This window comes from Neolamprologus multifasciatus, chromosome 22 (genome assembly GCF_963576455.1).
Source record: "Neolamprologus multifasciatus chromosome 22, fNeoMul1.2, whole genome shotgun sequence".
NCBI classification, from domain to species: domain Eukaryota; kingdom Metazoa; phylum Chordata; class Actinopteri; order Cichliformes; family Cichlidae; genus Neolamprologus; species Neolamprologus multifasciatus.
In genome coordinates, this window is record NC_140459.1 from 1,652,592 (window position 1) to 1,666,018 (window position 13,427).

Here is a 13,427-nt window from a genome sequence, read left to right on the forward strand (position 1 = left end):
CTTCTGAGCTCAACACAAAACGCGTAATATTTTCTCTGAATGTGGGACGATTTCGTTTGTACGGGACGGTTGGAAACTCGACTAACTAACCTTATAAATAAAATAAAGTTCAACATCAGTAACATCATAGCACCACCCAGCTGTATAGAAACTCCGTCATGCTAGCTAGAATAATAGCTAAAATAATAATGATAAATATAAATAGTTTATTTTGCACTTTACAGATTAAAAATCTGAGGTATAATGTGGTTCTTTAGCTTTCCATGAAATGGGTTTTAAAAGTGTTCATGCTTCCTCAATCTGAACCTTCATGACAGCAAAATTTATGAGTCAGTTTTGATAAGTTTAAAACTTTTAGAGTAAATCATAAATCTGAAAACATGTTTGTAAAGATATTTGAAACATTGTCACTGGTTTATGCACCTGTGAGAATAGTTTCATACCGATTGGACACAAAGCAGACGCTAAAGTCTGCATCTGATAAAGTGGGCGGAGCTCAGCAGTCACACCTGCTGCCTCTGCAGGAAACATCTCCAGGCAGGTGGAAGAAAATGTTTTAGTGTGACGTCTGTTAATGCATATAATGTTTTTATGTAGGAGAAATATAATTAAAATCATAATATTTAGAAGTGAATACATAAAATAAAATGGTTGGATACTAAACAAAGCATAAATGTAATGTGAAGGTTGGTGCTTTAACCCTTTCACTGTAAGTTGGCTTAATGAATCAGACCTTTACAAACAGCCAGACCTCAGGTGCTCATGAGAATTAAATGATTTTAGATACTCTGGTGTGATCATTGTAATGGGGGCGTGGCATAAACTGATTATCTCCTTTTTTATTATGGCTTTTATGAGTTTTTGGCCAAATTGAGTGAACTTCAAGATGATTACTGTCTGTGTAAATACATTTATTGTTTTATTGTGCCTTAAATATTCATTTGCAGTGAAACTTTGTTTGAAAATAGAGAAACTTTTTTCTGTGGGAAATTTAGGGCAGAAATCTGGAAAATGTTGTGTTTCAGTATTTTCTTGCATTTACATGTAAGCTCTTAATTTGAAAAGTTCTGTTTCCAAGGTAATTTCTACTTTTATTCAGCACGAGCTAGGATTACTTTATTGATTGGATAAGATGCTTTAATTATATTCTAGATTTTAAGTTTGAACTTTACGGTAAAAGGTTCAGTCCACATGATGAAACTGTCTGTGGATGAATCAGTGAAATATTTGCTGTAAGACTCAAATTCTTCTTGTAATCCTGAAATGTCTTCCATTGTGTGGGCGTTTACTGATAATAATGATGGATTGTAAAGCATCGTATATTTGAAGATTGTGTTCTTTCTTTTAAAAAGTTATTCTGTTTACTCTTTTTTCCCCATTTAAAAATAAAAATTTCATTTGTTTGTTTCTATTTTTCTGTAATAAAAAATATAAGAATAAGAAAGTGTAAGACTTTTAATTCATTTGAAAGCCTGATGCTTAGCCTCGTCCACCCCAGCTGTGAAACTCAGAAACCAGTCTTACTTGTTATCATCTATTGTCCACCTGGGCCTTACACAGAGTTTCTGTCTGATTTCTCAGACTTTATATCTAATTTAGTTCTGAGCTCAGATAAAATAATTATTGTGGGTGATTTTAACATCCATGTAGATGCTAAAAATGACAGCCTCAACATGGCATTTCATCTGTTATTAGACTCAGTTGGCTTCTCTCAAAATGTAAAAGAACCCACCCACCACTTTAATCACACTCTAGATCTTGTTTTAACATATGGCATAGAAACTGAACATTTAACAGTGTTTCCTGAAAACCGTCTCCTGTCTGATCATTTCCTGATAACATTTACATTTACAATCATTGATTACACAGCAGTGGAGAGTAGGGATGGGTATCGTTTAGGTTTTATCCGATACCGGTGCCAAACCGGTACTTTTGAAACGGTGCCGGTGCTTAAACGGTGCTTAAACAATGGAAAACACAAACTTTGTCCAAAAACCTCTCATGTTTAACGGTTTTCCACTTTTTCTTTGGTCATTTTAGCCTTTTTAACCAGAAGGGTGAAGGGAGTATCTGCCATCAAACAAGAAGACAGCCGCATGTAACTACGACGGTGTTTGCTAGTTCACCTTACATGCATTAATGTAATAACGTGCTCTAAAAGAACGTACGTACCTGGACCCGCCTACTATCCTTGGAAACGTAAAATGATTGGCTAGAATCTGAAGTGTATGACATCTCAGGAAAATAAAGCACCAAAATGTGCGCTGCTTTTCGGTCTGGTTACTACCGTTTATTACCGGTACCCATCCCTAGTGGAGAGCAGACTTTATCACAGTAGATGTCTTTGTGAAAGTGCTGTAATTAAGTTTAAGAATATAATCCACCCACTGTTGTCATCTTCAATGCTCATAGAGCAGAGCAGCTATCTGAACGCTACTCCAACAGAGGTCGATTATCTTGTTAATAACTTTGACTCTTCACTACGTACGACTCTGGATACTGTAGCTCTGGTGAAAAATAGAGCCTTGAAAGAGAAGAACTTGACTCTGTGAACTTTTTGTGTCTGTCTCTGTGACCATGTGTCGTCCTCTGCTATTCTCTTGTGGGGTGTCCCACAGGGCTCAGTTCTAGGCCCCCTAAAAAAAATTTTTTTTAAATCAACAGACTTTAACCGTGTCCACTGTGAGGGTTGTTGTTTCTGGACTTTTCCTTTCTGTCATGCTGAAATGAACTTTGACCTTCAGTGTGTTAACGCTGTGCAGGCAGCTCGCTGCAAACTAAGCAGGAAGGTAAAGTTGTGTTTTGATGTAAGTGAAGAAGAAGAAGGAAAGCTGTTTTAAACGGATTCATCTTCACTTATTCACACGTTGTAAGTTTGACAAACTGAATTTGTGCTGGTTTCAGTCTCTTGGTTCCTGATTTGTAGCTAAAAGTAAGAAGCAGCTACTTTCAGCTGTTTGAGAGAAACTGAAGAAGACGTTTACTGAAGTTTTAGGACCAACAGACTGATGAATAAACCAAGTAAACCAAAGTAAAGACAAGCTGCACTTTGACTTTTATTTGAACAATTTGCTGGAACTACAGAGTAATGAAGTACTTCAAGGTTTTGTGTGGATGACTTCCAACCTTACTGTACAGCACAGAGCACAGAGGGACAATATATGTAATCAATATATGATGCAGAATGAACAAGTAAAGACTGTAAGCTGAGTCTGAGGCTCATGCAGGACATTTCATAGTGAGGTGTCTTTGGTTGGATTATTCAAACATTCACATCAAAGCACCAAACTCATTTCTCACAGATGAAGGTCTTTGATCCAGTTCTGTACTGTGCCCATGTCCCATCATCGTCACAGCAGACTCCATAGTAAACATATTCGGGATTCCCATGTCCTTCTTTCCAGAACCTGTCAGAGAGATCAAATCTGATATGAAACTGGACTAAACTCATAACTATTGTCACATTCATATAAATATGAGTCTCTTTTGGAATATTTCCAATATTTCCTGTATTTCTTTCCCAGGTTTCTCGCCCACTTTCCCTCCTTTAGACTTTTCTCTGAGAATCATCATGCACACTAAAACAGCTTTCAAGCTTTGATGAATATGAAATCTTCCTGCTGTAAAAATGGAGAATAAAAAGAAGTCAGAGCTGACTTTCTGCTGTTTGAAACTGTTTTGTCAGCTGTTTACAGACATCACTTTGAAATGTGTGTCTATCAGGTCATATTTACTGAAGCTTCTTCCTTCATATGTTCTGAAGTTTTACAAACACCAAAGAAGAAGAGACAGGAATTCTCTGAAACAGTTTTTGTTCTGTGAGAAAAGAAACATTACAGCACAAAAAACATGAAGACAAATTGAACAAAGTGAAATGTGTCGGTCGCTGCTTTGAACATGTTTCAATCCTGATTTCTTCAAACTGACTTGTTGTAACTGAACGTCATCACAGACTGCAGATGAAGAGAGTTCAAGCACAGCTGTTCATTCAAAGGAGGATTTCTGCTTTTCTTTACATTCAGTTTGTGGGGCTGTTGGAAAATAGCTCAACTCATGTATTGCTGATCTATCTTCCAAAACATCAATGTTTCACTTCTAAATAATAACTCTGGAATAGAAACAAACTAATGTCTCACGTTACTGTCAGCGGTGCTCCGTCCACCCATTCCCATTCATATCCTCCTGATTTCCATTTAGCTTCCAGACCAATCCAAGAGGATCCTGTCTGCTCTTTGTTCAGTTGATTGACAAATTCCTGTTTGAGAAGAGACACAAATATTGTCTCCAGTCATAATTCAGCACTTCTGTTGTGGTGACATCATCTTGTGAATATGTCTGAAGGAAGAATAAATGTGATGAAACTTTTCTTCCATTGTGCAGAAATCAGAGAGAAATCCATCAGAGTGGAAACAGGAAGCAGGTCACAGACTGACAGCAGGTCAAAAACACAAGTAACAGATGACTGTCAGCTCCATCAAAGATCACACAGACATGAACAAACACATCCACCTGTTCCTCTTTGCTGTTTATCATCACCAGATCAGCTCCTTTATCCTGACAGTCTCTCCTGCTGTCAAACCAAGTTTTCCTCTCACTGGATATAAAGTAACAGCTGCATCCAAATCTCGTCCATCCTTCTGGACACCACTTCCCTTAAAGTCAAACACATGTTTTAAAGACAGACTTTGTGTCATGTTGTATCACATTAATCTTTGGTCCCTGTCATTTTCCCTGTAAATACTTCATTTAAACTCAGGTTTTCTCTCTTATTCATAATTAACTGAAACTTACATTTATACAGAGAAACTGTTACACAGCATCAAACATTTAGGATTCAAAACAAAGACACAATCAGGTTATCACTGTGTAACACTGATGTTTTCTATTAGTTATTAAACTTTATTACCTTCTATCTTCTCCTTCAGCTTCTTCACTTCTTCCTGTAGCTGACTGTGGTTTTTACTCAGTTCATCATAACTGCTCTGTAACTGAGTCAGGCTGGTTTTTGTGTCTTTAGAGAAAAACAGATTAAAATTAAGTTAAAATGTTCTACAAATATATCTGTGATATAAGAACTTGGTGTTTGCTTACCTTGAAGTTCATCCTCAGTGTGGCTGTTCTTCATTTTGTTGAATTCACTCTTGTTCAAAGCATCTGAAATATTTCAGTGAAATCAAAATAAAATAAAATGAGTGAAACATTGAACAGAAATAATCTTCTTCCTCTGCTTTGTCAAATATCAATAAGAGTCAGAAACTTGCAGCCATTGTTCTTTAACATGTCCTGTGGGTGGAGGTGTTAGAACTACAGGAAATCTGATGAGCTAAATACGTATCAACTGTGAACAAAAACCACTGACAAGATTCAGAATAATTGTGCTTCAGTGTGGAGGAAGAAGGTGAAGAATCAAACAGCATTTCTACACCTGTAGTCAGAGATGTTATCTATATGCTTTGAAAGAACAGACAACACTGGGAATCAACACTTCCTCATATCACAGGTGTTTCCATGTGATCAGGTACTTCCTGTGGAAGTGCAACTCTCACTGTGTGTTTCCTGTTTCACTTCGAAGGAGTTTGTAGGGCTGAGCTGCCTTTGACTGTGAACAGTTTCTCCTGTTTATGTTAGTTTGGGAGGTCAGCTGCTGTAATTTGGTTTGTTTCTTTTTTTATCTTAACACAAGAAGCTGATTCAAAATGTAAAATCAGTTACCTTTCAAATCCGTCTCCAACTCTGACAGTTTTTAATAGTTTCTTACCTTCCATCTCGTCCTTCAGCTGCTCGTTTTCCAAACTCACCAAAATATCTGGTTAGAAATGCAACAAAACCGAAGATTTAAAATTTAAAATGATTTAAATAAAGTTTTTCATTTTCCTATGAGATGAATGGAGCTAACATTAGCTTGTTAGCTACCTGCTTAATACACCAAGTGAACTAACTAGTCGCACAATGACAGACGGCCACTGTCTAACATAGTGTGACTGCACCTGCATCAGTCTGCAGCAGATGCTGCTGCCTGTCTGCTTTGTTGATATAATCACAGAATCACCGTGTTGAGTGAAGAGTTTGAAGGAACAACAAGAACATTCACTCCACCTCCACAACACACACAAGATATGAGCCAGGAATCATGCACACAGACACACACCTGCTAATCAGTGCTAAGTAACAGACTCATGAAATACTAGAAGCTCAGTCAGCAAAACCAACGTGTTGGTCAGGCTGTACCACACAGCAGCTCATATTATTGATCAGAGAATTCCATTTAAAATGCCACCGTGCAGGTTTTATGAAGAGGAAACTATCCTTAGAGACCAAAACTCATTTGGTCCTGAATGGAAACATGTTTTTAAGGCAGCAAAGGTGCTCATTTTAACATGGGAGTGTATCATGAGCATGATAATAAAACTCCTCACAGCGTGTTGTGATTCCAGCCAGAATCAGCAGATACAGAACCACCAGCTTCACTTCAACAGCTCTGAAACGGCTTCTTTTCACAGCTGGAAGCTTCTCCTGGGCTTTTATTTCTACGAAGGCAAAATGGAGAGAAAATAATTTGTTAATTTAATTATTAAACATGTTTTAATCACAATTTGTTTCCCATTTTTCAAGCGTATTTTATTGGTTTATCGTCAGAAAGACTTTCCACCTGCAGCCGACCTGATGATGAGCTGAACAAGTTCATTCTAGCAGTTTTGATATTTACAGGAGACTTTGTCACATGTTTGTCTTCAGGTGACTTTTACATATGTGAGAACAGAGACTCTGACAGAGAAACGCTTTGATGTGACTCAGAAACAGACGAATGTGTATCAGCCGTGTTTCACACAAAGACCAGATCATGAAAACAATGTTGGTTATTATAATATGAATATTATGTCATTAAAACAATATCTCCATGATTTGCTGAAATGAAAACAGAGTTGTTATTCATTGGTCTGATTTCCTGTCAGCTAAAACTAGCTGTGAAAAGTGTGCTTTGAGCAGTTTCCGTGGTTATACTCGCTCCACAGTGTCGACCAACACTTCCTTGTTTCTTATATTTCTGCCTTCACCACTGATCTGTGAGATAACTCCTCCAACACTTTTCTGTCAGCTTGTGGAGACTGAAGAGTTTCTACACTTACTAAAATAACACACTGATACTTTAAACTAGACAATTTTTATCATTTATTCTCTAAATAAACAGAAAACATTAAAAATATAGAAACATATAAAGCATAATAAGAGCAGAGACTGCACACCTTCACCAAAGCTTGAACTTTCCTCCACACTATGAATAAACTGAGTCTCTGGACCCAAAAGCTTTGATGGATCTGTATTAGTTTGATATTTTATTGAGAAGATGGAAACAGTCTCTCCTGATTCCTGATCCCTCAGTATTTGATACTTACCTCCGTCCTGTGTTGAAACAGGGACCTGATGGTCTGTGCTGGAGTCCACATTCTCATGGAGGAGGACCAGTCCCTCCAGTCTCTCTCCTCTGTCCTCTCCTTTGCTGTATTTCACACTCATGCTCAACTCTGGATCCTCATCGATGATGGAAGACATTTTAAGATGCTCAGTTTTCAGCAGTATCAGTTTCCTGTACAGCAGAGCTGTCACTCAGTCGCTGTGTTTCTCTGTTAACTGGAGCTTTTCTATGTGAAGCTGATTCTGATTCTGCAGTAAATCATAAGTAAATGTTGGTCCTCTGTATTCTGATGCTGCTGTCGCTTCGTTTCCTCTGTCTCTCTGTGAGCTGCTTTGAACAGGAACTACAGACGTCATGACAGGAAAAGCTGAACCACATTTTTTTCATAGTTAAAATTAAAACTGATAACACAAAGTCCAGATAAACAGAATCAACTTTCTGAGTTTATTGAAGGTTTGTTCAACAAATTAAACTAAATTTCCTTCAAAATAAAATGTTTGCATTTTATTTTATTTATTTATTCATTCATGATTTGAGTTTATGAACTCTACTTTTTCACAGATATTTCTTTGTTGTTGTTTTTTGGACAGAGACCATTGAAACAGTAAAGAAAGTGGGGGGAGAGAGAGGGGCTGAGCTGCAGCACAGAGCCTGGGCTGAACACGAACCTGAGACTCTGCAGTACTTTTTACTGCTGCTAGTTTTTCTGTCCTGACAGATGTGATGATCTGATCTGTGACTAAATAAGAACACAGAAGTGTTTATATGACAGCCGAGTCACATGATGGAACAAATTTATAGGACAACATGATAAAAGTGCATCTGAACGGTTTCTGAAAATGTTTTTCTTATCTGATATGAAACTCACAAATACGTTGTGCAACATTTAATGTGCCACGCATCCTCGTGTCCTCATTTTACATCATCAGATGTTACAGCCGAGATAAAGTGGAGAGAGAGAGAGAGAGAGAGAGAGAGAGAGCGAGTCTTGAGATGTGAGAGATTTGTCATGTTTCGTGTGTTTGGAGTGTGTAGATAGCAGTGTTGCGCAAGTTCCTATGAAAAAGTAATTAATTATAGTAATAGTTACTACTTCAAAAAAGTAACTGAGTTAGTAACTGAGTTACTAGAATCTAAAAGTAATTAATTACTTGAAAAGTAACTTTTGTGTTACTTTAAATAAATGTTTAACCCTCTGGGGTCCAACTACTTTTGATGTTTCCTCCACATTTCACCTTTAAAAACTATTTACTTGCCTTGTTTGGTCTCATCGTTTTCAGCACAACCTCACGTGTCTGAATTTACAGTCATGTTTTCATTTTGACAAACTGTGTTAACACAATTGATCAAAATCAGACAAAAAACTGTAACAACCACAAACATGTTTAATGATCATATTTCATAACTTTAAATACAAATATAAACTGTCAATTTAAAAATCATATGCACAAGTTATGCAAACAACAAAGTTATTTGCATCCATTTAATTTTACCTTGATTTTTTAAATAACCATTTCAAACTATTTACAGAACAATCAGCTGTTCTTCAACAAGATGCTACAAATTATTTGTGCCACTGCAAATATTTCTGTCCACTATAAAGGAAACATCACAGCCTGATACCTGCAGGTCTGACAGCAGCAGGTGTATCACTCCTGTTTCTAGGACATTCGCGGCTAAAACACTGTTAAAAGTGTAGTTGGTGACAGAAAAACGGGGTATTTTAAAACTACACCACCACCATTGCTGCCTGTGATTTGAAATGCATTCTGGGATACCTGGCTGCCCCAAGTCTACACAAGCAATCGATTATCTAGGATCGACCTATTTTGACTTACTTTGCACGGCAACCAATCAAATGTTAGAGAAGCTGCATGGGCAGCGTTAACCCCGCCCCCTGCGTTTGATGGGTGAGGTTGACAGATAAAATTAATTCAAGATGAGAGCCAGGCGCCAGGACTGCCAAAATGAAATAAATAAATATATCATTAAATAATTAATTAAATGTGTCAATAATTAATTAAAATGTGAAATACATAAATAATTAATTAAATGTCTCAATAATTAATTAATTACATGTGTCATAACTATTTATTTAATTAATTATTTCCCATTTTAATTAATTATTGCCACATTTAATTAATTATTTAATGGTGTATTTAATTAATTCATTATGGCAGTCCTGGCGTTCCATACTTGTGAAGCTCACACACAAGAATTTCACTCACATGTAGTGTACCAGTGTAACTGCACATGTGATGTGACTATAGAAGTCATTTGATTTGATTTGATTTGAAAAGGAACACAGTTTGTCCCGGACTTCAGCTAGAATGAAAAAAGAAACAAATGTAACCCTGGTAAGATTTACAGCAATCAGAAGTACAGGGTTCTTTGAATGCATCGTAGTTCTCGTCTGATATTTTAATTTCCGGGCTCGCCCTGAAGGCATCACCTGCAGCTCGGTGCGCGGTGTGTGGTGTAGAAGAACAAAGACGGCAAGGAAAAACTCCATGCTGCCGCGGAGCACGGTTTTTCCCAGTTGAAAGCGAGAAAAGAGGTTAAATTAATATTTGTGAGAGAGCTGTTGTTAGCGGTGAACCACAGACGGGTACCTACCTCGAAGGAGTCGGAGTGTTTCTTCGAACTTTTTGAACTATTCTGGTGAGTTAGCCTAGCTCACTTAGCACCGCTATTGCAGTTTAATGCACTGAAAAAAACAACTAACCAGTCAGAATAGTAGTAAATGTGTTTAATTATGTTTAAGATGTGTTTTCATAGTATTGCAATGTTGTGACAGTTTTGTTTATTATGAGTGCTTAGTGTTTTTTCCTTTCTTGGGCCTGCTAGTTCAGCCGCAGCCAGCTAAGTGGTTATGCGCAGTTCAGGTGCAATAGCTGTGCTGTAGCTGTAACTGCGGGTGATGCACAGTAATGCCAGTGTATTTACTTTTAATGTGTCACAAGATGCAAATTTATTTTAATATTTAAAAAGAACCAAGGACATTAGGAACAAGGACATTTAAGGAATGTGGACATCTAACATTCTGTGTATTTGTGTGCAGACTGGTTTTTTTTGAGGGACATTTCTGTGGAATCAGAACGATGCCACCTTGAAACGAAACCGAAAAAAATATTGAAACCGAAAAAAAATATTGTAACTGAAATAAATGTACTGAAAAATCTTGTATTGAAACCGAAAAAAAATTTGAAACCGGGGATTCCGGCCCGCGTGTATTTGCATACATTATAGAGGCCACTACTGCTGACCAAGCAGCCATCTTTCTCTCTTCCCGTCTTTCAATGGCTGCTTCAGTTTCAGCTGGACCCTCCAAACCGCAAGTAAGCAATCATTTTTGTCATCTTTCCTTGCTGTCCCACTGGACTGGACATTAGTTTAGTTTTTTTTTAGCTACATCTGGTGAAGTTGTGGTAAAATGCTGGTATTAGCCCATTCGTCGTAGCAAGCTAGCCCGAAGCTAATATTAGCTAAATTTAGGGACACCCGTGTCTCTTTAGGAGTTGGAGGCCGGTGTTTTAGGAACGGCACAAGATCTCATCAACAGGCAGTGCTGGGCAGTAACGTAATACATGCACCGGCGTTACGTATTTAAAATACAAAATATGAGTAAATGTATCCGTTACAGTTACCGTTCAATAGGTGATATTGAGAATACAGTTAGTTTGTTGAAATAAATGGATTACATGGCGGTATTTTCCTGTTTCATATGTTAGGCTATGGTCTCTCTATTTTTGGTAATCCCACGCTGGTGGAAACCCAAACAAAACACGCAATAAGAGCCTCTAAAAATTATTATACAAAAATGATTTAATATGAAGACAATAGCAGAGTGTTACAGGCATCGCCCTAAACAATGTAGCCTCATGGGCAGTGTAGTCCGTGCTGCAGGGAGAATGGACTGCCATACCCGTTATGTGTCTGTGAGCGAGGGAGGGAGAAAAAGGAAAAGTACGAGCTGTCACGGAGCAGAAACGTGAGCTGGAAGCATGTAAATATAATAATAACCACTGCAGCCAAGAAGAGAGCCTGACGAGCCCAGCTGTAAGTAAGCTATTAAGACTCGACTGTAGACCGTGTTCGTGTTTTCCTCTGAAACAATAAGTCCCGTTGGAGCAGCCTTTCAACGCCTCAGACAACAAAGTAAAGCTAGTTTTCAGCTACGAGCCCGACACGAACTCGACGTATTAGCCAGAGGTCCCTTTACTACGGTTCGGAGCCGCAGACCTGTTTTATATACGCACGGAATAGTTTTCTACACGAGATCGCTGCAAAAAGTGCAGCCTTACCTAATGTCCACCTACTGTTACTCATTTATATTATGATTTTAACATCTAGTTGGTGTTGGTATGGCGAGTAGCCTTCAGTAATAGTAATAAATCACACAGCAATAGTACATTCATGTAGTTGTAAAGTATTCAGAATACATTACTTCTATAATCTTTGGTGGAATACATTTTAAAATCTTCCCAACACTGTCAACAGGTTAGCACCTCATACCACAGTGCAGCAAAGCAGTCTCATGAGCGCTGGGAAGGACAAGCCCAGAGCCCAAAACAGACAGTGCAGGAGATGACAAGGTTAGTAATTGTGTGGTGAAAATTATACTTTTAGTTATCTTGATTGGCAAAAGAAAAGTAAATACAAAATCTGCTTCTCACATATAGGGCATTTCCAAGATTTTTTTTTTCAAAACTTCTTCAGTTTCTTTCATTACAGCTGTCCTGTGCCAGATGTTCTGTTGACCCACAGTGAGAGGCATCATTTCAGAAACACCAGGAAGAATGAAACTCATCGCCGGGATCAAGCAGGGCTCGTGATCTTCACCAGCAGCTCCCTCACAAGAAGGATAAACCCAGCATTTCATGAACACTGATGGAGACCTTTGCTTTGTGTAATGTTACAAGTACTCAGATAATCCTCAGAGGGTCTGGACTTTTACATAATAGAATAGAATAGAATAGAATTGAATTCAACTTTATTGTCATTGCACATGCACAGGTACAGGGCAACGAAATGCAGTTTGCATCCATCCAGAAGTGCTTTAGCCATGATATAGATATATTACAATATATATTAGCAATAATATAGATATGTAAGTATATTACAGAAATGGGTCTATTATGGTATGTTATAATGTACACAGTATGAAGTATGTTATGAATATGCTATAACTATAAGTATGTCCAGGCTATGAACAGGATATAAATATGAAATAAAAAACTATACAGAAATCTGAGATATACAGTTATACAGAAATGTGAACTATGCAAGTTATAAACAGTTGTAGGATTAAAAATTATCGTATGTACAGAATGATTATTTACACAGAACTATACAGTAGTGCAGTTAAGTAATAGCTTTAAGTCCTGTAGAAAGTTAAATATATGTTGTGCTCTCTGGTTACTCTGGTATGAATGACTCTGAATTACTTTATGATAAATAACACACTATTGTCAAAAAACAGTGAAAGAATTCCAGATCACACGTTTTAGTTCAAATACAAGTAACAACCTTTGACTTTAATCAGGTTTTATTTAATTGTGTCAGAGAAAACATCATGTGCTCTTCATGTAGCTGAGTACATTCAGTGTTTAAAACAGAAGCTGTGCAGGTCTGAGATCAGCAGTTTCCTGAAACACCAAACTGAGGTCCTGTTAATGCTGATGTATAGTGACACAGTTACAGGGGTGATTAATCCTTTTGACTTTTTGTCTTTAAATGTAATAAAACAGCTGCAGCTTTCACTGACAGCACATTCAGTTAATTTTGGAGTTACTAGAAAGATTGAAGATATAAGATGATCTGTCTGCTGTCACTGGGTGGTGCTGAGGTCTGAATCTGAGGACAGCTCCTGTAATCACAAACAGAACAGAATCATCACAAACTCAAATATAAAGTGTATCTCTCAAATCTGAAATAGAGCTGATCCTTCTCTGTCCTCACACACTCGGGATCTGAAGTTGTTCAGTCCTACAGTTCTGCCGACAGCTGTTTA

General features: G+C 37.6%; 1 protein-coding gene and 1 long non-coding RNA gene across 3 annotated transcripts; one reads left to right on the top strand and one right to left on the bottom strand.

The window, feature by feature from the left end:
* Window positions 1–2,403: 2,403 nt before the first annotated feature.
* Window positions 2,404–7,844, bottom strand: LOC146492530 (uncharacterized). The gene is made up of 7 exons (XM_085149236.1): window positions 7,395–7,844; window positions 6,417–6,527; window positions 5,092–5,154; window positions 4,907–5,011; window positions 4,510–4,652; window positions 4,137–4,255; window positions 2,404–3,407 (listed from the first exon to the last, which is right to left on the bottom strand). Exons 1-7 carry the CDS (start codon window positions 7,549–7,551, stop codon window positions 3,290–3,292), a joined length of 816 nt encoding a protein of 271 aa, XP_085005362.1. The 5' UTR covers window positions 7,552–7,844; the 3' UTR covers window positions 2,404–3,289.
* Window positions 7,845–9,721: 1,877 nt separating this feature from the next.
* On the top strand, window positions 9,722–13,131 carry LOC146492531 (uncharacterized). Of its 2 annotated transcripts, XR_014872053.1 has the most exons (4): window positions 9,722–10,075; window positions 10,733–10,752; window positions 11,915–12,009; window positions 12,149–13,131. It is a non-coding gene; the product is annotated as an uncharacterized LOC146492531 (long non-coding RNA). The 2 variants fall into 2 exon arrangements; XR_014872054.1 differs by lacking the exon at window positions 10,733–10,752 and having other exon boundaries at window positions 9,724–10,075.
* The last annotated feature ends 296 nt before the right edge of the window (window positions 13,132–13,427 follow it).

Excerpts from the sequence above, each read along its gene's own strand:
- LOC146492530 (XM_085149236.1), bottom strand. The coding sequence starts at position 7,551 with ATGTCTTCCATCATCGATGAGGATCCAGAGTTGAGCATGAGTGTGAAA. Across the intron at positions 5,012-5,091 it reads CACTGAGGATGAACTTCAAG|ACACAAAAACCAGCCTGACT; the intron begins GTAAGCAAACAC and ends TTTTCTCTAAAG. Across the intron at positions 4,256-4,509 it reads TAAACAGCAAAGAGGAACAG|GAATTTGTCAATCAACTGAA; the intron begins GTGGATGTGTTT and ends CTTCTCAAACAG.